The 25,748-nt window shown below is 37.7% G+C and overlaps 1 protein-coding gene across 1 annotated transcript in view; it reads right to left on the reverse strand.

Moving 5' to 3' along the window:
- RGS22 (regulator of G protein signaling 22) overlaps nt 1–25,341 on the reverse strand; it is a 124,113-nt gene extending 98,772 nt beyond the window's left edge. Inside the window, exons 1-5 of the mRNA XM_058564475.1 lie at nt 25,197–25,341; nt 24,712–25,109; nt 24,162–24,203; nt 14,314–14,376; nt 2,845–3,066 (exon numbers count right to left, since the gene is read on the reverse strand). Coding sequence (XP_058420458.1) covers nt 2,845–3,066; nt 14,314–14,376; nt 24,162–24,203; nt 24,712–25,109; nt 25,197–25,341 — 870 coding nt within the window. The remainder of the gene's footprint in view (nt 1–2,844; nt 3,067–14,313; nt 14,377–24,161; nt 24,204–24,711; nt 25,110–25,196) is intronic.
- Between the last annotated feature and the right edge of the window lie 407 nt (nt 25,342–25,748).

Genomic DNA, 25,748 nt, shown 5'->3' on the forward strand with positions numbered 1-25,748 from the left:
AATACCAGTGGCATGGTTTCAGCATCACAGCAGCACACAGCCACCACAGTATGACAACTGACAGATGAGTGGTGTAGTTCCCGACTGGGAAACAGATCCAGGCTACAGTGGTGAGAGTGTTGAATCTTAACCACTACACCACCAGTTCTGAAGTCTACTTCGTCTGACATTAATACAGTCACTCCAGCTTTCTTTAAATTAGTAATTGTATGGTATACCTTTTCCTATTCTTTTAGTTTTAACCTATTTATGTATTATATTTAAGGTGAGTTTCTTACAGACAGAAAATAGTTGGGTCTTTCTTTTTTATCCCATCTGACTCTGCTTTTAATTGGGAGTGTTTAGGCCATTTAAGTTTAATATAATTATTTTTGTAAATTAATAATGTGCTACTAATTATTGATGTGATTTGTTTAAAATCTACCATCTTGTTTGCTATTTGTTCCATATATTCTTTTTTCCTTTTTGTTCCCTCATTTTCTGTTTGTTTTTGGTTTGAGTACATTTTTATGCCTTCTTATCTCCACTATTATTATATTATTTATACCTCTTTTTAAAAAATTTTAAATTGTTGCCCTACTGATTACAATATATATATACTTAATGAATCATAGTGTACCTTCAAATAAGGTCACCTAGTAGACCTTTTTGAGAAACTTGTGTCAAAACACATAACTCAAGTTAAGAAGTTCCTAAATAATTTTTGTTTAACAATAAAGAAATAGGTTATAAAGACCTCCGTGAAATAAAAAATTTCTATTCACTGAAGGAAGTGAATAAACCAATAAATATCATTGTTACACCTAGTAAAAGAATGTTTTAACAATTTATGTAGTACTATATAGTTTGGAATATGTTTCCTTGTTTTAACTCCAAAGCAATTCTGTATTATAGTTATTATTATTAATATTTTCATTTTTAGTATTTATAAAAGTATTTATAAATACTATTATTATTAATGCATTTAATTTGATGGAAGTAAACAAGAAAGATAGAAATATAGTAGAATTCAGTAAAAGAAGAATTGAAGAACTTTCAGGCTGGAGAATAGTTACGTCTTAAGTGTTAGACATATTTTAGTCTAGTTCTATCAAACATTTTAAATCAATGGAAAACAGTATTGTTAAACATTCATTATTATTTTCATTTGATCCACACAACAAACCTAAGTAGTAGGTAGTGAAGGCATCATTTCACAAATTATGAAAATGAGGTTCATCAAAAGGACTTGGTCAAGAACACAGAGTTGGTAAGTTGAAGAGCCAATATTAGAATCCAGGATTTTTTACAGCAAATAAAACCATCAACAAAACGAAAAGACAACCTAACAATTGGGAGAAGATATTTGCAAACCATATATCTGATAAGGGGTTAATATGCAAAATATATAAAGAATTCATACATCTCAACAACAAAAAAGCTAACAACCCAATTAAAAAATGGGCAAAATATCTGAACAGACATTTCTCCAAAGAAGACATACAGATGGCCAACAGGCACATGAAAAGATGCTCAACATCACTAACTATCGGGGAAATACAAATCAAAACTACAGTAAGATATCACCTCACTCCCGTCAGAATGACTATAATTAACAAGACAGGAAATAACAAGTGTTGGAGAGGATGTGGAGAAAAGAGAATTCTCATACACCGCTGGTGGGAGCACAAACTGGTGCAGCCACTATGGAAAACAGTATGGAGAGTCCTCAAAAAATTAAGAATAGAACTACCATATGATCCAGCTATTCCACTGCTGGGTATTTATCCAAAGAACACGGAAACACAAGTGTGTAAAGATACATGCACCCCTGTGTTCATTACAACATTATTCACAATAGCCAAGGCTTAGAAGCAACCTAGGTGCCCATCAAGGGATGAATGGATAAAGACGATGTGGTATATATGGAATGGAATACTACTTAGACATAAAAAAGGATGAAATCTGGCCATTTGTGACAACATGGATGGACCTTGAGGGTATTATGCTAAGCAAAATAAGTCAAAGGGAGAGAGTCAAATACCATATGATCTGACTCATAAACAGAAGATAAAAACAACAACAAACAAAAAATTTAAAAAATAATAATAAAAAAATAAAAATATAATTTTCGAAAAGTTAAAAAAAAAACAACAATCACATAGAGACAGAGATTGGATTGGCGGTTAGGGGAAGGGGGGAGGGAGGAGGGCAAAAGGGGTGCTTAGGTACATGTGTATGGTAATGGATTGTAATTAGTCTTTGGGTGGTGAACATGATGTAATCTACACAGAAATTGAAACATAACGATGTACACCTGAAATTTATATAATGTTATAAACCAATGTTACCGTAATTAAAAAAAAAAAAAAAAAGAACCCAGGTTTTTTATCTCATGCTAAGGAGACAAAATCCAGAAGCTGGCACTAGACTTTAAGGCCAGGGAGGTAAGAGCCACACAATGTAACTTGCGAGTTGGAAATCTCCACTCCCAACTGCTTGATAGGATGGAACCCAAATGAAATAAATTCACTGTATATCCACATTTTCTAGAACGCATCTAAACTATAAAGTAAAGGACACACATATTTATACCACCCCAAATTAACCTGATATTCTAAATATTCAAAGTAAATTATGTAAACCTTCCCATACTGACAATCAAACATCAACAAAACTGCTAGACTAAAATGGTCATTTGATATGAATAAGATGATAGTGCAACTAACAAATACTATGTGTAAGTACAATAAAATTTAATAAATATAGCTACATTTCAGAAAGGGAAGCCCAAGGAACCTCATATTAATCTCACCTAATGCTTTACCTATCTAGCAAGATATAAACTCAAATATACTTCCTTACCATAACATTGTAGTTGACATTAATGGTCTCCTCTTCATAGCGAGCATTCATTTGAACAGGTTTAACATCATTCTTTCCTTTCCTTACAACATCATAGATGGGATTTCGAGGTTGCTGGTTTTGCAGAATTTTTTTCAGTTGCTTTTCCAGAAGTTGTGGAGCATTGTTAACTACTTCAAAAACTCCATAATCCACATTAAATCTAATCGCCTCTGAAAAAGTCTGCAAAATAAATTTGTGGAAATATGTCTTAAAATTTTTAAAAACCAGAGATTCATGGTCTCCAAGAGGACTTGATACTTACATATATGCATAGATACATACACCAAGTTTTGTGTTCTTAATCATTATCTCTTTCCTTTTAGGAGCTTGGAAATCGCTTGACTACAGATAAGGGAACCCACTGAATTCTTCCTTCCCAATGTATTTACGCCATGAGATAAGTGTGACGGTATGTTATGGCAGAAATTCCCTTTGCATAAACATCTAACCTCTGTGCTTCTTTGGAACTGGAAAGAAATACACACCTGGTCTCTACGAAACAAGGTTATCCTCTTAGAAGGAGGTGGAAAATAAGGAAGAATGAGTAAAGGAAGAAGAAATAACATTATCTTTTTCATCCCCAGAAGCCATAAAAGCTAAAGTCTCCCTTGCCCAAAAGGAGAAAATTAAGTACAATGTGTTCTTCATTTAAGACTATCTCAACACCATTCCTCTCACTGTGACCAAAAAAAAAAGAGAGTGAAAGACAATAACATTTCTGAGCTTTTCTCAGTAATTACTAAATGCTGCCAACTTTAATTATTTAAAGTTAGTCAGTTAATATACAACAGTCAGGAATCTAGAGTTTGAATGCCAGCTTGGCAATAAGTAGCTCTGTGACTTTGGGTAAATCATTGAACATGTTAGGGGCCTTCATCTCCATAACAAGTAAATGGTGGATTGACTGTGTCTTTTCCCATTTTGCCCTCCAAATCTAGAATCAGGTCCCTTTTTCAGAATATTAATTTATTTTAGGATACCTTCAGCGAACTGCCTACTCATGTATACTAATTTATATATTTTTAGCCAGGAGATAGAAGACATTAAACTCTTCCCCTTGGATCAGTAAGTGTCTTAGGGAGAGCACTAATTCTTTCAAGTTTTACTAAGAGATTGCTAGATATACTATAGTTAAAATTTAATAAATGGCAGGATATCATAAAATTGGAGTTAGAAATATGTATGTGTATATGTATATATACCCATATATGTATGTGTGTGTGTGTATATTTCATGTCAGATTAAACCACATCTCTAAAGTCTGACTGTCTCCCCTTCTAAGGGATTTAAAGTGCATCGACAATCGAGTTCAATATGAATGTCAGTCCAAAAGGCCTTGGGGCTAAGATTTCCCCTCAAAATGACAAGTATAGCTCAATGAATAAATAACTATAATTAGCAGTAAACTGTGTATAGGTTTCTTCAATAAATATATTTCATTGGTTGCCCACTGCACCTGTCTTTCAAACATAGGATTCAAACAGGCTCCATTTACCTAAATGTCAAATATTACCTCTGAATTATACTATCACTAGACCAAACAGATAAATAAGTCTGCTGATATCAGAGACTAGATTCATCTGGTTGGGAAAAGGAACGGAACTAAACTTGGTAGAGAGTGGACATCAAAAGTAACTAGAGTGGGGAAAATGGAGCAGTATAACGTGAAAGACCATCTGGAAAAGATTTCTTCTCGTTTTGAGTATCCATGGAATATGACAGCAAGCTTGACCTTTATTTATTATTCTCTTTCTTTTTTTGCCTCCTACCCTCATACCTGGTAGCCAGGGGAACACAAAGCTGTGACAGTCCAAAGCAAAGATTGCCATTAGTTAGCTCTATGGACAAATAAAATATTTCCTCCAAATCAAGTAAAAAACGCTTAAGTAAAAAACTTTAGAGGAACCGTGATGCTCTGAGACCCTCAGCAGCCAATCTTAGTAGTAAATAGTTAAGGTACAGTTGGTAGAAATAACAGGAGTGATAAGCAAACTACTGTTTACTGAACATCTACCATGTGCCAGGCATATGACAGACACTTTAAATGCACTATCTTGAATCTTTCCATATTCCTGAGATAGCTCTTTACAGAAAATGGACACTCAGGATGGTTAAGTGATGGCCCAAGGACTCAGCACTATTAAGTGCTAGATCAGGGCTATAGAAAGAGGTCTATCTGGTCCCTAAGACAGCACATTTCCCCTTCTTTACTATGTTGCCTCACATATGATAAAACTAGCATGTACTGACCACCTTCTCTACGCCAGGCCCTGTGCTAAGTAACAACCCTATGAAGTTAGTGGAGCCGGGATTCAAACCAAGGGAGTTTGTTCCCAAAGCCTGTGCTCTGGTTTTACCAGCAAAGGCACAGAGGCATGACGAAGTATGGTGTATACGGGTAATTTTAAGCAGTTCAGTGCAGGTGGAATATAACTAAAATAGTTTATATTTGGAATAGTTTAAGGAACAGAGGAAAGACTTGCAATAGATAAGGTAGATAAGACCAGATCATGGAATGCTTTGCATGCCATTTTAAGCAGCAGAGGCTTATCTTGATTCTCTGGGAAAGAGGGTGGAATGGGAAAATCCTAAGTAGGGAAGTAACATAGTCTGATTTATGTTTTAGGAAGATTCTCCTGGTAGCAATCTGGAGTTTCACTTGCCATCTCAGGAGTTGGTGAGGCAGACTGCTCACACCCACAAGCAGGGCCATCACCATGCTCTGGGGAGGCTGGCTGTTACCTCAGAGTTACTGCTATCATAACTAGGTTTTGGGGGGTAATTATCAACTCTCCAGATGGGTTACTGTCCCCATTACACATAGGGGCCAGAGCAGGTTTTAAGGCAGGTAATTAGCAATTGTTTTTATTTTCAACTCACAAAGCAAAACTGCAACTGAGAAAAGTTAAATGATCTCTTCATAGCTTTACAGCAAGTCCCCTAATGAGCTTACTACAGGACTCTGGATTTATGACTACAAAACTGCTTTAAACCTAGGGTTGATACATAATTTCAGTAGGGCTTGCAGTGGATGCTATGGATTGGCTTAGTCAGGATCCATTCCAACCTCCTGAAATGCAAAGTCTGGACAACTAAAAACTATATTACCCAGACTCCCTTGTAACTACAGTTTCATATGTGATTTAGGTGTTGCTACTCATAGGCACTAACAAAAATTCTTGAATTCTGAACCGAGTTAAGTGGAGAAAGAGACAGGGTATATCCACTCCGAGGAAGAAAAGCTGAAGGATGTAAACACATGAAAGTGAGGAGAACAATTGGTCAAAAAGAAGTACTTTACAAAAAAGAAAGACAACAAAAAGAAAACTATAATTAATCGCGTTTACGATAAAACAACATGAAATGTTCCTATATAAATAAAGAGATGTAGCTACATGATTTGTTAAAATATTTATAATTCTTAAATTTAAGAATTTATTTCCACTGAATTATAATGGCATAGGGATACAGTCTTTGCCAAGGGTAAATAAGCATTTGTCTATGTAAAAAGCCATGAGTTAGAGTAGACCACTGAAGGTCCTTAATAGCACTGTGATTCTAAGTTTATAGAAGTGGCAAATAACTGATTCAAAGCTTCCCTCAGTTCACTTATTTAAATAACAACAACAAAACTTCTGAATGCCCAAGTGCCAATTATTGTCCTAAGCAAAGACGATACAAGATGAACAAAACATTGTTTCTGCCCTTGAAGGAACAAGTACATGGTCATTCATTTTTCTCTATGACGAAAAGAGTCAATGACATACTGAAATAAGTTAAAATTAGTGTAACATACAAATGCTAAATGAGAAATTTGTCCACAAAGACCACAGTAGTAATACTGGAATATTATATCTAGTTTAGTTATTGTACTTTAAAAGGGATTTGGCTAAACTAGAATCTATCCAGAAAAGGTTAAGCAGAATGACTTATTGGAAGAAATCTTGGGCAAATTACTTTGCTTTTCTGAGTTTCATCATAAAAAGGGGTTTTAACAAATAATTCCAAGATGACTTCCATGTTTGATACTCCATCAATCCATGATTGTCTCTCCAGGAAAAAAGAGTCTATATCTTCTGCTGTTTAATAAGATCACCCAACTCCACTGTTCCTTTGTTAGTTCATTCATTTATTCAATAACTATTTATTAAATCCTTATTAAATGAGATATCATGATAGATGATATATTGCTCCATTGAGTGAGCCCATCCAGAGCATCCTCCACAAAACCCTGAAATGAATAAGACACAGACCAGGCCTCAGAGTATGCTAATCTAACAGAAGAAGAAAGATGTGTAAATACACAGAGACAATAAAGACTCACCCTAGAAAGAGAATGAACCCTACAGTCAGTACATAAGGTGAAATCATATTTACTCAAAATTATCCCTTAAAACTCTTGAAAACACCCATAAAGTACAATGTTGTCATATCTCTCAAGAAGTTGATCACAGCCATTTTTTCCTCTGGCATTGAAATGGGTCACTGATTCTTCAGTTCAGGACCAGATGTAGTGGTGGCCTTGTGTTTAAAGTTCATTTTATACAAAAATATATATGTTTAACACTAGAATCACCCTCAGCATTATAAGATGACTACACTATGAGAGGCAAGAAGGATGAGACCCATTGAGGGAATAGCAGATTCTCATCTTCCATCTCACACCCTCTCCAGGATGTTCATGGATTGGGATATGTGTGTTTATGCATTGGTACAACAGACACAACCATCCTCACTCTTTAAATCACCCTCATTCTCTCTGCAGAGCATGAATAATTCATTTTGAGTAACAATGCATGTATACTGAAACTCCACTTGAACACATAATAACTATGACAGAATTATGTACAAAGCAGAGTGATGGCACAGAAGATTCATTGACTATCTTCAGGAAATTAGGGAAGTTGTATAGAGAAAGTTGCGTCTTGAAGAATGAATAGGCATTCTAATCAAGTAGACAAGGGAGAGAAGGAAATTCAGCAAAAGAAATAGCAAGTTCATCAAGACACAGGAGCACAAAATAAAAGGACACATTTGATGAACTGCAAGCAGGTGAAAATCACTGAAGCTTAAGATTCAAGGGGATAATAACAGGATATAAGCCTGGAGAGAAAGGCAGAGGATGAGTCAGTGGTTCTGAGTGTTGTGTCTGGACCAGTGGCATCAGCATCACCTAGGAACCTGTTAGAAATGCAAATTCTCAGGCCCCTCTCTATAATCAGAAACTCTGGGGGTGGGGCCCAATATTCAGTGTGTAACAAGCCCTCAGGCGATTCTGATGCACACTCAAGTTTGAGAATCATTGCTCAGAATGATGGGGAGCCACTGAAGTTTTTAGCTGGAGAGAGACAGTATCGAGGTTAAGACAAATTTCAAAGCCCACATTCTGTCCGTTACTTCATGCTGACTCTCCTGTATTCATATCGTATGGTGGAGGGGTGTGGCCATCTATATTCTAGGCATAGGAGAAAGACCTGGGTCTTCAATTATTACACAAAGTCCTGTTGTCTGCTTAAAAATAATCTCTCTCACACATCCAGTCCTTTATTTTTACCATTTCCTAGCTTATCTACAAAACTCCTAAAGTTAGTTTAGTATGCGACAATAAAAGACACATAGGTGGAGGAGATAGAAATGAATGATGTAGGAAGCCTTTCCCCCAGAAAGCTGAGTAGGCTGAATTAGAGAACACTCAGCTTTTAATCATATGATGGGAAAAGTTTGAGCCTCAAACCCAATCCTCCACAAGCTGTTACAGACCGCTCTTTCCCTTACTTAATTTTCTTATTTCAAGGCTATCATTTTCCAAATGTTCTAAAATGAATTGACCTGAAGGTGGTGAAAGCTAACTTTGTAGTACCAGTCATCCATGTGCGAAAAATATTTTCACAGAAAAAGCAAGTGCATGAAAATATTTTTACCACAATAAATTGCTAGTTCCACATTTCTTTGAAAAAGAGGAGGGAAAAAAAACCTGTGAATAATTAGCGATGTGCTTAAACTGCCAGCCCAGCACCACTGAAACTTACTGGGTGCCAAATTATTTAGCTGAACAGTATTTAAATTAAAAACTAATGACTAGGTTTATTTAATACATGGTCATCTCTGCTCCAACTCTGTCTCTACTAATTGAGCTCCAAAGATGTATTTTAAACATGCATTCGAGTCAGTGAATGAAGAACATCTGACTACTTGAATATAACAAGTCAGTTACCAATAACAACTTCTTTTAATCTAAGTTTTATTATCATTTTAGATGTTTAACTATAAACTATTCACTGGACATATTCACCAATGGAATGGAAGGAATAACGTGCCACACAAAATGCATAGAAAATATCCTTGGTTAATAAAATGAGTTACATTAGGTAATCTGAGTGCTTTATGTTTGAGCTACAAGGCTTGTCAAAATGTCCACAGGTATAAATAAACGCTGAACTAAGCAGCACTACCTACAGCTCCATCAACACCTTTAAAAACCAATCTCTGAGTATTTAAATTTTGGCAGGATAAGACCTAAGTCCTTCATCCCTCTTCATCTCACTCATTCCCCAAATCTAAACTCTCTCTTTCTTTCTCTCTCCCCTTACTCAACAATCCATCTAACATATAACTCCTTCATAAAGCTGCAAGAAATTATAATAGTTTACAGATTTTAAAAAAGTGTGGAGAATCAGTCCAAAAAAAGAAGTTATGGTAAAATTCCAAAGGCACATAGCTAAGCATGGTCTGGCAAACATATGACATACCTATCCTTGCAAGGAGGGTATAGAACAGGCCACCCCTTCAGCTTCTGCAAACCATAAAGGTCACAAACATTCTAAACCACCCACAGAGCACCAACCTAAATCTGTATGGGGGCTCATCTACTCAATCCCACAACAGTCACTGAGCATAAAACACAGAAAACAAAACCAAAAGAAGAAAAAAATGTTTTCACACTATAGCACAGAAGAACACTTAATAAGCAAACATTTGTCCATAAAGAGTTGACAGCAAAAAAACCTCCCAGACACCAAATGAAAACAATATCTGAATGTGAACCTGGCGCCAGAACAAACGGAATGAAGTTATGAAAGCTAGGATTTGGAAAGTGCCATAATCAGTTACAACAGCAGCAACTGTCCTGGATTCCCCTCATCAAAAAATAACATGGAGGCAGGCTACTAGCCATCAATTTCTGGATCTTACAATGTATCCCAAGGGTGTAATGGTGTAATGGAAAGAAATAGTGTAGGAGCCAGAAAGCCTGATTCCTAGGCCCATTTCTGCCATAATCCAGTTATAGAACCTTGGGCATGTCACTAAAGATGTGGAAGTAGTGACAGAAGTCTCAGAAATCTAGATGACCAAAGGGCCTTTCAGATGGAGAATGTTATAATATATACCTACACTCTCAGGCTTAGATTGTTGGGTTTTTTGGGGGGTTGGAAGAGTGCAAGTGGTAGAGGAGAGGAGGCAGAAGAAAAGATTAGAAGGTTTATTCGTTTATTTCAAGAATCTTACACGGAAGATGTGGAAATAAAAACTGAATCATCCTCAAGAAGCTTTGGGAGACAGAGAACAAAGAGACCTATCCTTGGCCTCAGGAAATTTACAATGTAGCTCCTGAGATAAAATAAACAGAGAAGAAGGAATTAATCAAATTTTCTTTAGTTGGAAAACTATAATCTCACCCAATACGTATGTCCCCTATAAAATATTCCCCCAAAAGATTTTCTAACTCATACCTGAATATCTTCAATCACAGGGAGTTTATTCCTTCACAAGCCAGCCCATTCTATTGTTAGAAAACAAACTGTAAACGTCCTTCTTATAGTGAATGTGAAAATCAATTTCCTCATAAATGCTGGCCCTGGTTCTGCCCGCTAGCTTCACAGAATATGTTAACCCCTCTTTCTCAATCAGATCTTCAAACATTTGGAAAGAGCTACTCCATTCCAACCTTTCTACCATTCCCCAGCCAGGTTCAACACCCACACTTCTTTCAACCCTTCTTCATCTGACGTGGCTTTCAGAGCGTTCATTGGCTAAGTCTCCCCAAGCCCGGTTTGGCAGAGCAACTCTTAACATGGCCCCAAGAATGGAACACAATATTCTAAACGTGGTCTGACAATTCAATCCAATTCAAAACAACACTTATTGAGTGCCTTCTATGCTCCAGACTCCTATTTTTCTTGATCTTAACTATACTTCTATTAATGCACCTTAAAACACATTAGTTTTGTTTTAGTCTATCTCAGACTATCATGATAAAAATGAGACCAGATTCTGTTATCCAAATTATCAGTTTACTACTCTGCTGCCACTACTATCGTCATTACCGTGTAGTAGGACAAGTTTTTGAGCCATATGGGCCTGGGTGAACTCTGTCACTTTCTAGCTGAGTGACCTTAAGTTGGAAAAACACTAGTTCACTTGCAGTGTTTTATCCAAGTCTCTGATAAAAACAGTTTTTAAAACTCAAAGCCAATGACAGATTTGTGTGGCACAGAAGATTATCCTTTAAATTGACAATGACCCACCAATCTAATTAAAGAGTGACTGCCCCTCATGTTTTAGGAATGAAAGATGAGATGGTCTAGTTAGTGAAGGAAAAGGACAGAGAAGCACTAATTCTGTGTCAGGCACTTAATATACATTACCTCATTTCACAACAATTTTGTAAGACAATTATATTGTTTTCACAGAGAAAGAAATTGAGGAATTAAGTAATTAAGGGATGTGTCTAAGATCACATCAGTAATGAATGGAGGAGCTAAGCTCAAACGCAGTTCCATCTCACTCCTGTTACTAACCATTACCCTGGGAGATGAGCACAGGAAGAATACGTGTGGTCAAGGTGAGTGGGTGCGGGTTAGAGGAGGCAGGAAAGAGGGTGAAGGTTGACACCAGTAGTACGAAGCTAGAGATAAAGCTAGAAAAGGTAGGCTGAGGCCAAATTGCAAAGGGTCCTGAATTCCATACTAAGGAATCTGGACTTTAATCTGTAGGCTATTAAGAGTCAATTCCTACTAGCTATGGTTAGTGAACCCATTCAAATATTTGAAAACTAACTTCACAGATAATGATAAGGGCTTTGGAGACAAATAAAGCAGCATAAGTGGAACATGCGCTGGGCGTATTGTTTTAGACAGGGTTGGAAGGGAAGGCTTTCTGAACAGAAGTGATTTAAATCAGGGAGAAAGTGATATAAGTATCTTGGGGAAAAGCATTCCAGGCGGAAAGGCCCTGAATACAGTTGGTGTCTTCATGTTTAGAAACACAAAGAAGGCCAGTGAGGCTGGAAAAGAATTAACAAGGGGAAGAGGCATAGGAAATAAAGACTAAGAGATGGCAAGAGCCAGATCACATAAGATTTTAGATTTTATCCTTAGTGTAATGAGAAGTCACTAGACAGTGTTTTGAGCAGGAAGTAACATGGTTCCATTTATTATTATTATTACTATTATTATACTCTATTGAAATCATAATACATTAAATTTATGGTTCCCTAAAATACCAGTGGATAACCATCCAAAAAAAGAGATTAGTTTGGCACACTTATTCTCAGTCAACCCACACTGGCTTCTAATTCTTAGCTGAGTGCTCAAAAACCAAACATTACTAATCTGTTCTAGAATCTTGCCAGGAACTTGCTTTGAGAATCCATCATTCTTTCTCCCTCCTGCTCCCAAATTCCTTTTGGAAACCTGTAACAACATTTCCCCTCCCCCCATCTTGTGGCATGAAGCATGGGTAGTTAATAGGTAGACTGTGTGGTACCAAGTGTAGATGCAAAGGAGCTAAAAAAAAAAGAGAGAGAGAGAGAATGTAAAAGCAGAAGGATTTGGAGACAGAAAGAAGGGAGAAGTGGCCCAGGTGGGCCTCCTGGGACATATGAAAGGGTCAAAGTGCAGGTATCTCCTGGGGTGGGATGAACACATGACTGCGTAGACAGAGTTCAACAGAAATTACACTCTTTCATTTCACCTAAGCCTGAAAGAAAACACACAAATATGGTAACATCTATTCTGACTGGATGACAGGACTATAGCTGAATTTTTCCTACATTTTAAATGAATTTTCTTTACTATTGTTATATTACTTTTATGAATTAAAATAGATTTTTTAAAAAAAAGAAAGTTAGGCAGGGGAATTTACTTTCTGTAGCAAGTAAAACTCAAAATAATCACAAATCTGGAGACAATGAAATGTTAATCTTGAGAAACTGAAATCAGACCCAATACAGAGATTTGTCTTTTTAAAATGTCACAAAAGTGTACTTTTTATGGAGAATGTAGAGTCTAGAGAAAAGACTACATAACCCGGAAGAACAAAATTCTGACAATTTTGGGATGCTGCTGGGTTTTTTATAATATACAGTTGGATGACAAAAGCTGAAGAGTCAGCTCAAACAAAAACCTGCCAGAGCATCCTGTAATGTGGCTTAGGCCTGTTGCTGGAAAGAGAGAGGGTAGCTTGGTTTCTCAACCTAACCTCTGTAACGGTTCCAGAGACCTAGCTGTGCCAAATGGAAGAGAAAGCACAAATTCTTTTGGAAAAAAGAAAATATCACAAAACAACAAACATGCGTGCCTAGATACATACATATATACAAAAACCAATCTAGGCAAGAAAGGACATCTAGTACTTTCCCTTCAAAAGACATTTTCTGTGGTTAGGCTTTAAGAGAGTTCACATTTTATGGTCGACTCCCTTTAAAATTACTTGTGACTTTCATATTCCAAATTTTCCCTGGGAAATATGTTAATGAAAAAAGTTTTCATAACAATAATGAAAACCTTATCTTTCTTTTATCTGACATTCTTGATTAACTTTATTTACATACAACAACATAAGCGTTTTTATGTGCCCCCATTTCACTTTTCCTGAACCCCTCAATACTTACTCTATCAGTCACTTCTAAGACTGAAAATCTATTATTTGGCATCCACCTATGTCTTATTTACCATTAATATAAAACTCCAGTTGACTTAAATACAAATTCCACTTTAATATCTGTCCAAGAGGATGACAATAATTGCCTCAAGGCAAGAAATTTAGTTTCTTAAATTTTTAAATATTCTGTCCTTATCACCTCTTTTCAAAGACTGAAACAGCACCAAATACAACCGTATCAGATTTTGTACAGAATGCTTTTGATGGTTGTAAAAATTCCAACTTTCTTTTTTTTTCCCTTTTATTTATTTTTTGAAAAATTTTTTATTGTTGTATAACTGACAGCTTTCTTCAGTAAGAATAATTCCTAAATATGATTCAAACCCAAATGATTAACTCCATAAAAAGACACAAACTTTACCTCAATGCTTTAATTAATATTTAAAAAAAAATATTATCCCTGATAAATTTGTCTTACAAGACAATCCAGTGATTACAATATTTTGCTTTGAAAATATATTCCAGAGAACATAACAATACACTCACTGGAAGGCTTAGGAATTCATTAAAGTAGTCCACAAGGAAATCATCTGTTGCCAAAGAATCTTCCTGCAAAAATATAAAACACAGTATTACGCTTATACTAAGATGTTTTAAAACACGCCAATATTATTCTCTAATTCTGCTATCAATAGATTACAACGTAGATCTTCAAATCTTTTTCAGTCAGTCAACAGTGAATCTTCACTATAAACAGAACACAGTTCTACAATCTTTGGAAGGAAGAAATAAGAAAACAGAGTGGAGCTTACTCTTAAAAGACCTTGCTACTGTACTTAGCTGGAAAACAGAATACATGAAAAATATAGCACAACACTTAAATGAAACATCAACAAATACAAAATACCACGCATGGTAAATTTCCCACTGACATATTAAAATACCCATATAGTTCATAAAAATAAAGGCAGAGTCAATAAAGACAGAACCAGTGTTTGTGGTTAAAATGAAATTCAGAATGTAAATTTCTTAAATTGCCTAATGGAAGTGATAGGCTAAGTAAAGAAAATATTCTACTGCCTCCCTCTTAGAATGATATAGTTTTAGTAATCCGGGTCCTGTTTAAATTTTGCATGAAGAAATTTTGACAGTGCATGTGTTCTAAGCATAAAGATTGTATACATTTTTTCCATAACTATCTCATCCACTGACATAGTCACTTTTAAAGTTGGTAAAATTGGAAAGCCACTGCCAAGAACAAATTCTCTCTTCCAAATAAAACACCTTATTTTATTAGTAATTGTTTCCATTGTGTCAAAAGCACATCATGGCATACTCTGTTGTACAGTACATGTGTTTATTTTGTTATTCATAATTATATTTCAATTTCGTAAATCTAACATGAAAGTTGACAATATGACACAATGCTATTATTTCCATATGGCTGATTATTTTCTCCTTATACTGGCCAATTTTTCAAAATTTCTTGAAGCATAGTATTGAAGTACAAGGAAGATACTACAGTATATTAACACCTACTTTGGAAAACAGATCTTCACGGTAATTTCTTTAAGTAATTGCTGTATTGGAATAGAGTTATAAACAGTCACTTATCAGATTTATATCAAGAAAATTACTAAAAATCTGAATTGATTAAAACAACAACAAACTAAGGATTTAGTTTACTAAAAATCTCAACTGATTAAAACAACAACAAGAAACTTAAGACTCACACAAATCTACTACCTTTGTAGTGGTGCCTTAGTAATATATTCTCAAAGTTCTGACTGACAAAGGTCTAATAAAGCAGAACCAGGGAGATAACATTTGGTGGAGGCTATAAGGCTCATAACCTTTCAAATTTTACCTTTCAAAGTTACTTTAATTTTCTGGACTTTATTTAGTGAATTATCTAGTTTCTCCTAACTCTTAGGAGAAATCAACTGAAGTGAATAGATATTTTTGGTATCTCACTAGGCAGAAGGCATTGTGCTACAACACAGGTGGCTAAATTTTGCGCTATTGCGCTCATGATCAGAAATCCACAGATGGGAAGGGTGAGTATTTTTAATTAACAACGTAGTAGAGTACAGGCCCTTGTTAGTTTTTCTAAAATAGTCATTTTATTTTTAATTTTTAGCTATAAAAGAGAATGTGTACTTCATAGAATCAGATGGACTTAAATACTGCCTAGAATTTGACCAGCCGCATTGCCAGAAATTTCTAGATAATCCTCAGATTCATATATTCATTTAAATGCCTCACACTTCTAAGAGACTCTCAGTGCATTCTAAACTATCTGTGATGAAGTACCTGTTTTGTTTTGTTTTTTCCCCAATCCATTTCAGACAGATATCTTTCACAAAATACAATAAGACTGAATTACTAGAAAATGAAATAAAAGATATACATAATACAAGCCCAACTTTTTACCATTAAATTCAATGGATACAAACACACTCTGTCAAATTACTATAAGTTTCTATATGTTTTCTCTCGATTTCTGAACTCATCTCAACCTGGACTGATGAGTCTCAGGCCCACCAGTGGGCAGACCCTGATCAAGTAGCACCGCCCTAACCACTTGGTGAGCAGTTTGTTTTCAGCTCCCTCAGTCCCCCTGAAACCGAACCACACTGAAAGAGCCTTTCCTTGGCCTTCAGTCACATCCTCAAGTTTGCACTTACAACTATGGAAACGTCAAGTATTATTCAAATACATCAAAATCTGTATTTCTTTTCTGAAATTGTATCTTAATTTCTACCAATATTAAACATCAGTGCTTCTGCTCATATCAGGGCAGTTCTGCAATGGAAATAGGTGTACTTCCAAGTGCCGTCTGCTCAACTCCCTTGTCACACTTTATTGAGAAGGACACCACTTCTCTAAATAAACGAGCACATTTTCCCACTGCAGTTTCTAGTTCAATGTGTTCAGAAATCTTGTCACATCAGTAACAAAGTCTTGTGAACCAATGAGGATCTGATAAACCCTTTATTCTCAAAGTCCTTTAATTTAAAAAAGATTTTTTTTAAGGCTCTGATCTGGAGAAGCAGCTCAGTTACTCTCAATAAGTTTCCACAATCTAGTCACATGGCCGTATTAAAATGAACTGTCTCCATATTCAGATTGAATATCTTCCAAATAACCAATAAACTGGCTAGTGGTACAATCAAGAAGGAAACTGAGTCACAATCAATTCCTCCATTACATCATCACATGAACCTGACTGCAAACTTGCAACACAGATTCTCTACTGAATGATGCAATGGAAGGTAGGAACATTTTTTCAGAATTGAATACACTCTAGAAACCTGTTTTTTCATCTATTACAGGTGTGCCATCTGTGAAAGTGAAGTCAGCTTTTCCGTTTTTAGTCCAAACTTCTCAAATTTCTTCCTGAAAGAAGGTTAAACAAAACAGTTTATACATGCTTGCTAATTATGGTAGGTAAAATTTTTTTGCTTAAAAAATAATTTTGCTGCACCCTCAAATTAGATAAACTACAATTCCTTCACAACACTAAAAGATCCAAGATACACAAAGAAGACCATATAAACAAGGAAGAGGAATCTTGGTGATGGGTATACAGGTGCTCACTACAGAATTATTTTAACTTTCTCATATGTTTAAATTTTTTCATAATAAAATGTTGGGGATGGGGTCTTATGTACAAGGAAACACCATCAAGTTCCTCTGTTTCACCCTCCTCAAACCTCCTCAAGTTTGATGCCAAACCTCATCTTTCCTACTCCTCCTTACCCACACTACATTATGGATCAGTCTTCGTAACCATACTTCAATTAATACAACAGTTACACCTGTCCCCCAATCCCCAATCCTTTTCTACCACAAAAAAGGCTTATAATGAACGCAGTTTGGCTCCTGCCCAGCTGTCTATTCCCATCTCATACCACCATGCTCCAGTCATAGAGATTTTTTTTATAGTCCTGCACCTTTGCACATGTTGATTATTCTACCCAGAAAATCTTTTCTCCCCTTATTCACCTACCCAAACTTTCTTTTCCAAAAGTGTGTAGTAGTGGTCATCTATGTTTTCCCTATCATAACCTTTAACACTTCATACTATAATTATCTGTTTACATGTCTCACCCACTGGATTGTGAACTTCTAGAGGGAAAAGACTGTTTCTTACTCATGTTTTTCTTTTTTTGAGGAAGATTGGCCCTGAGCTAACTGGTCCTGTTGCCAGTCTTCCTCTTTTTCTTTTTTCTCCCCAAAGCCCCAGCACACATCTGCATATCGTAGTTGTAGGTCCTTCTAGGTCCTCCATGAGGCTTGACAAACGGTGAGCAGGTCTGCTCCCAGGATCCGAAATGGCAAACCCTGGGCCGCCGAAGCTGAACGCACGAACTTAACCACTACGCCACTGGGCCAGCCCCTCTTACTCACTTTTTAAATTCCCAATGCCTTTAGATAATAGATGCATACAACGTTTTTGCTGAATGAATGCTAGAATGATTACACTGAGGACATGAAACCTGAAGAGGAAAGACTGATGGCCTAATAAAGACTCAAATAAAACAATACTAATAAAAAGGAGAGATGTTGCCAAAAGAGGAAAACAGTCAGAAAAAGGGAACACAAGGTGAAACAAGCTCCACAAGTGGCTTGTTGAAAGTATCTTGCTTAGATCAAAGGAGTTTTGGAAATTTAAGATGCAAAACCTTCTTAAATTTATCAGATCCTCACCGGTTCACAAAACTGTACTGTATTATGAATGGATTCTATGAAGGAGGGAGAAAATAAGAGTGGCTCATGTAATAAAGAGCAAAAGTATGGACTCTCCTCCTTTTATTCCCAAGGGTTATCATCACATGTTAGAATCTACCCAGAAGTATTTTTCCATTTGGTTTCTGTTCTGACTCTCTCTCCTGGAGGAAGTTCTCAATTCCCTTCTGTCCAATCATACTCTCTAATCATACCTACTTGGCCTCAGTCAATTCATTTGGCCAAATACCCTAAGGTTTTCTCCCTGTACAAAGGTCCTTATAATCCGATATTCTAATTTAAAAGAGAGACTATCTCACACCTTTAATCACCTTTTCTCCAATTTTACACCTTACCTATGGGTAAAACGCTTCTCTAAGACCAAACCAAATGCAAGTTTGTTTCAAACCTTCACAATTCACTTAAATATAAACCACTTATCCTCTTAATGTTTCATATTAAAGGTTATCTCTCCAATCAGAAGGTATATTACTTTTGAGAATAGTGACTGACAATGTGTGTCCTCAATAGCGCCTAATACAGCAATAAGTGCAAGTAGTTGCTTAATATACTTGTTGACTAACTTATTGACGGAACTTTTAATGCAGTTTCTGCAGTTCCAAAAAGCATAAGAGAATTTGATTCCAACCAGAGAATTGGACTGCATAGAGATGAATGAATTCCAAACAGCCTAACACTTTCCAAAGGACCTCTGGGACCCATCTCGGTTTCCAAATGACTTGTTCAAAACGCTTCTGGCATCTAGCTCTGCACTCTGTGAAGGAAAGAAAGGGAACAGGGGGAAAGTAGGAGAGGTACCTACATCCACCTGCTCCTGCCCTCCATCATTTCCATATAATGCCACCTAGTGTGTCAACCCAAGGGCATGCTCACAGTTCATCCAACCCAATTGCTGCGCAGTCTACCATATCTACAATTTGAAACAATAAACACCAAGTGGTCATTAATTTTCATCTAATTAGATACTCTTGTTCATGAGGACTGGAAATATGGATCTTTTTGCATATTACATTAGAATAACAAGAATATCCTCACACGTGGGAAATGCCAGTGTTTATTATAACATCATTCAACCTATACAAATAACAGAATATAAATTTGAACAGACTAAAGATTAGCTAAAAATGAACATCATTTTTAACAAGTAAAATACAGTAAATATTGCGTGAAACTACAGTCTCTCTTAATTTAATGGTAAAATAAAGGGGATTTGGTTTTATTTTTTTACTGTTTTCTTTTTTTTTTTTTTTTTTTTTTTTTTTTTTTTGTGAGGAGATCAGCCCTGAGCTAACATCCGCCAATTCTCCTCTTTTTTTGCTGAGGAAGACGGCCCTGGGCTAACATCTGTGCCTATCTTCCTCCACTTTATATGGGACGCCACCTCAGCATGGCTTACCAAGCAGTGCGTCGGTGCGCGCCCGGGATCCGAACCAGCGAACCCCGGGCCGCCGCAGCGGAGCGCGCGCACCTAACCGCTTGCGCCACCGGGCCGGCCCCTTTACTGTTTTCTTTTTTAAATGGCATCTGCTTTTTAAGTTAATGAAACTGTGGGGGTTTTTTATATCAGAAAACCTTCAATAAAATAGATGATTATACTCCACAGTTTTACTCTGACAAAGACTACTTTTGAGCATGACATACCTACCTGCATCGTTTCAAATGATTTTTAAGGCACAAGAAAAAAATATGATTATTTTGGATTTAAGCGTCAAGTACTTAAGGCTTTAATACTAATTTATTTTCTATTTAAAAGTTAAAAAGAATTTTAAGGGTCACTCTCACTTTAAACTTTTCTCAATGTATACTTAACACATAATCAAATCCCAACGTATCATAAAGCAGTCTAAAGTCTACTATTCTAGCTATGATTTATATTTCGGTTTTTATGGAATATGAAAACAAGAGAGGCTGGAATTGAGGGAAGTAATGAAGAGAAGCATTCACTTTATCACTTTTATTGTTTGACTTATTTACAAGAATGTATTCGTACATTGCCCAAAGGAACTAATGAAAGAATTGAATATATTAAGTTTTTTATATATATTTTCCCTAAGAGAATTATCAAAGACCAATCAAATACAAAGTTAATAAAGATATTAAAGTAGAAAAATGTCAGGAGGGAGGTGCTTAAGAAATGTAGAATATATATCAAATAAAGCTTTGCAAAAAAAAAAAAATAAGTGAAACAAATTATACTAATTGTTATATATTAAAATATCTATCAACCAAAATTTATTAACCATCTAATAGCATATTCTGGGCACTGTGCTACACACTGTGCTACATGGCACCATCTCTACAGGAGCATAATTTTGTTAAGAAACTGTAAAATTTACACACAAAATGTTAAAATATATATAAGGCAATGTGTCTCTGACAACATAACTAAATAAGTTATTCTCTCCTTTGAGAATGAAGACTCCATGTAAAGGTTAAAATATTTTGCAGATGCCCACAACAGCACTGTACTTTTTAGTTCCATTGATTGAGAAAACACAATATAAAAATAGTTCCTTTGAATATAGGAGCACTTTATGTTAGTATATGACTCTGCTGTTAATGATGGAAAACCAAAATAAGGCTATGAAATAAAACAGAAGTTTCTCTCTCTCATGTAATCATAAGCAGTTCAGGACTGGCATCATGGCTTCCCAAATATCAAGAGCCCAGGCCTCTTTGATCTTGTGACTCCGCCATCCTCAAGATGCCACTTCTACCTCATGATTCAAAACGACTGCTTCAGCTCCAGTTTCACATCTGCATTCCAGCCAGCAGGAAAGAAGAAAAAGGGCATGTTCTCTCCCTTTACACTTATGTGAGTACTCGAATCAGAGTGACCCAGGTTCTAATTGTGGCTCAACTAGTTACCAGCTGTGTGACCTAGGGGTCAGTTATTCAATCTCTGTAAATATCAGCTTTTCAGAAGTAGGACACAACACTTCTGTTTACATTCCATTGATAAGAATTTGGTTACATGACCACATTTAGCTGCAAGAGAGGCTAGAAAACGTAGTCTTTATTCTGGAGAGCAATATGTCTAGTATATATCATGGAAAAGGGTGGAATGTATTTTGGGGAGCTAGAGATCTTTGCAACACACTTTTTTCTAAGAATATTAATGAGAAAAAATGTGTTTACGCTTTTGAAAAACAGAGGGAAATATATGTGCAAGACATGAATCATTTAATCTACAGACAATGTTTGGTGAGCATATGAATTTGAGGATTTGGTCACAAACTGGTCTCAGCTGAAAGCTGCACAGAGCTCAAAGGTAGTCTGGATGATTTTAGGTTGGAACGGTTTCATGGAGGAGATGACCTGGGCCTTGAAGAATGCGCAAGATTGTGAAATAGACAGGGGAGGGCAACTGAGACGAAGCTCGACAGCAAAGGCAAGGAGGCAAGTGGGGCATTTTGGCTGAGGAGAAGCCATGTGGAAGTACTTTACACACCCAAAACGTATGAATGTTGTCTTTATCACACAGAAAGTAGTGGGAGGTAACGTTAAAGAAGGCTGAAAAGTTATGGAGAAGATTCTGAATGCTAAAGGGAGCAGTTTCACATTCTGGCTTTGCCAGTTATGAGATGTGTGAACTTTGACTTCCTCATCTGTGAAATGTGGGTGTTAATAACCACCTAATAGGGTTGTTTTGAGGTTAAATACTAGCATATAGTCGGCATTCAATAAACAGCAGGATTAATAAAAGCGCTGAGCAATTGAGTAACATGGTAATTTCTTAAAGAGTTAATAGCAATCTGATAGCCAGGGTGGAGTGATGGGGGAAGGAAAAATCTCAAGGTAGACAGAACAAAGCAATAGCAAGTAATCCAGCACAGTTGATGCACAGGAGTTTGCACTTTATGCTTTAAGCAAAGAAAAATTGGAGTTGGCAGACAGAATATTGGAGGCAGTGATATCAGTCAGGACTACTGCCAAAGTCCAGGCCCAGGGATGAGGGTGTGAAATAAGACAGTAGCTGTGAGGATGGAGAAAAAGATCTGGCTGTGAAAGGAACCTGGTAAATGACTGCAGGCAGGAGGTGAAGAAAAGGGAAGAAGGATTCTGGCTTGGGTGACCGAACGGCTAGTGGCACCATTAACCAAAATAAGAAAAAGAGGAAGAAAAACAAAATGAGGAGGGGAGATAAGTTCAGTTTAGACTGTTGAGGTGATGCAGGGGCATCCAGATGATGAAGGTGCCCAATAACCCAATGGATACAGAGTTCTGGCATCAGAAGAGGTGTCTAGGCTGGAGGTGTGTAGATTTGGAAGCGCTGTGAAATAACAATAGCTGAAACTACAGTAAGAGAAGAGCTCACCCAGAGAATGCCTGTAGAACAGAATCTTGAAAGATCAACACTTTCATGGGCAAAGAAAAAGAGAAGCCAGAAAAAGGGACACAAAAATGAAAGATGGGAGAACTGGGAGATAGTAGTATCAAAGAAACCAAGAGAAAGGGGTGTGGCTAATAGAGTCTTCAAGCTGTTATGAGTTCTCAGACAGTTGCGAAGACCTGAAGAAGTTAGCAGATTGCTCAAATTTGAAGTGTAAAGTTGCTGAGTGCTCTTCAGAGAGTTTATGCTGGAACTCTATGGAAAAGATTAGCTAGCTCCAGAAATGCTGACCTCCTGCTGGAATGAAGGAAAGTTCAGGAAGCAGCTTAAAGAAATTTGCCACTACACAGTTATACCAAGACAACAAGAAGATGGATGGAGTTTCTGACATGCTCTTTGTGCCTCTATCTTGGTCTCTCTCTCACCCAAAGGTCTGAAAGGGCAAAAGTGGAAGCTGCTAGCAGATGCAGCCTTAGCCCTCTCCTCTCACAGCCCCTGCTAGACTGCAAACTTCTTGAGGCTTGTCCTCAGCATCTAGTACTGCACTACGAATATAGAAGAACTCATGTTTGTTGAGTAAATAGCCAAAAGCAAATAAGACAATTACCCAACAAGAGAGATAAGTGCTGCAGGACATAAGCAAATAATATAGAGAAGTGGTTAGAGCTCTTGGAATCAAACTCACACCTTAGTAGGAATTAGACTCTGCTACCTCCTATCTAACTTACCTCCTTGGGTAAGTTCCTTAAATACACAATAGGAATTACAACATAACCCACCCTAAACATAGCACTGCCCTAAATGACAATGTATGTAATGTACTTGACCTTAGTACTTACCATTACTCAACTCTCCAGAAGTCTGTCCTGAAAACAACATTTAGTACATTTTTAAAGGAATTAGAACTATAAATTGATCACTTACTATCAATCAATCAATGCTATCTACCAATGTTTACTGCAACCAGGAACTCCACAGCCACATCACAAAAAAACCATGGAGATAAAACCTACCTCTCATGGAGTCATTACAGAGTTTAGAGAAATTAAATGAGGTCATTTATGTAAAAGAACTCTAATAGTGAATAGAATCCACCATAAAAATCAATTGGCTCCTTCTTAAAAATGTACCTGTTAAACAATGTAAAAAAGTCTGTATTCAGCACCGTTGTTACTAAGCCACAGCTTCTATTATATTCATTTGGCAAAAAGGAGAAAAGAAAATACACAGCTTTTTTCTCCCACCCATGATTTTCTATTTAAAATAAAGCCAAGGAAAAAAAATAAGTAGCCCTCTAAATTGTACTTACAAATTCTTCCTCTGTAATAGCTGGTGGCTCTGAAACGATAAAATATTACGTTATCTCACTCAAATCTGATTTCCTTTAAAGTAAATGAAATAATTTGAGACGGCATCTAGCCCTGCTTTATGCATGGGCAAGCTCCGTAAAATTTTGGCCCTCTCTTCATTCTCTGCACATGGATTGAATTTTAAGTTGGAATTCAAGGTGGAAGCGGGAAGGAAAGGCCTCTGGAATCCAGCTTGATCACTAATTCACTGTGACCCTGGACTTAACCTTAATAGATGGAGGCCTCCATTATTCCAGCTGCAAAATGGAGAAGGAAGCAAGATAAAATAAGACGGTGCCAATGAGGAAATATAAATAGGGGGTAGGGGCGGGGGTGAAATTCGTAATAAAAGGCTACGAGAGGGCAGTGCGACCAGGTTTTCGAATGTTTGGAAGAGGGGACGCCCGGGCGAGGAGAAGGGAAATCCCGCGGCGAGTGCGTCGTCGGGCCCGGACGCCCCGCGCCGCGTCCTTCGTCCCGGTCGACGGGCGCGCCGGCCCCCGCCCCTACCGGTAGTGAGCCGCTTCCTGGGCATGCCGCCGCCGTTGCCCGCGCCCGGTGCCCGCGCGTGCCGTCAGGGCCCCATCCGCGCGCGGGCCCGGCGCCCGTCCTGACGGCCCGTCTCTCCCCGAGCGCGGACGCGGACGCGGACGCAGAGCGGCGCGCGGGCCTGGGCGGCGCCGGCTTCTGTGGCCCGCGCCGCGCCCGAGTTGCTATGGAGCTTAGACAATGCGGGCGCTGACCGGCGGGCGGCCCGTGGCTTTCAGGGCCGAGGAAAGGACGTGCGGGCCGGCTCTGCCCGTCCTCCTCAGGGCCAAGGGCGTGAGCCGCCGCCAACGGCTGGGGGGGCCACGCGCGCCCCGACCCCGGCGCGGCCACCCGAGACGGCCCTGGAGACGCGCGTCGCCCTTAAAGACCGAAGTGGCCAGGACTCGTTACTGTGGTGACTGACCGCCGCTCAGGCCTGTTCTGCCTCAACAAGACCCCGCCCGCACCGTCCAGGAAATTCGACGTCCAGTAGTAAAAAAAAGACCCGCTGGCAAGCGGGGGCGGGAGAGGGGGGCCAGACGGATGGTCCTGAGACGAGGAAGAAAGGGAAGAATCGGTCCTCAGGGTTTTCTTGATACTGAAGGAGGACATTCAACACGCCGCTCTTGAGCTGATTCCCAGTTGTATGAAATGCCTGTGTGGGAGTTGGAATTGGCCACCTCAAAATATCTCTCTTTTCATTGATTATTTTCAAGAACAAAAGAGTGGAAAGGAAACTTTGACACCCCTCTTCACCTCCCCCCCACCACACGCACTAACTGCCTAAAAGAATTTAAGATAGAAGGCCTGACTCCGGGACAAGCCATCACCATAGATAACTCAGGGTATGGATAGACTGGGAGGGTCCTTGCTAAAGCCATTCTTATCAAAGCTCTGAAAACCAAGTAAAAGTAGAAGTTATCCTTTGTAAGAGACATTTACATTTATAGGGAAATCTCCATTTGTAAAGGTATCTCCCTCTTTGTACCAGAAAGAAAAGGGGATGACCTTATCTCTAG

Source organism: Diceros bicornis, chromosome 21 (genome assembly GCF_020826845.1).
Source record: "Diceros bicornis minor isolate mBicDic1 chromosome 21, mDicBic1.mat.cur, whole genome shotgun sequence".
Classification (NCBI taxonomy): Eukaryota; Metazoa; Chordata; class Mammalia; order Perissodactyla; family Rhinocerotidae; genus Diceros; species Diceros bicornis.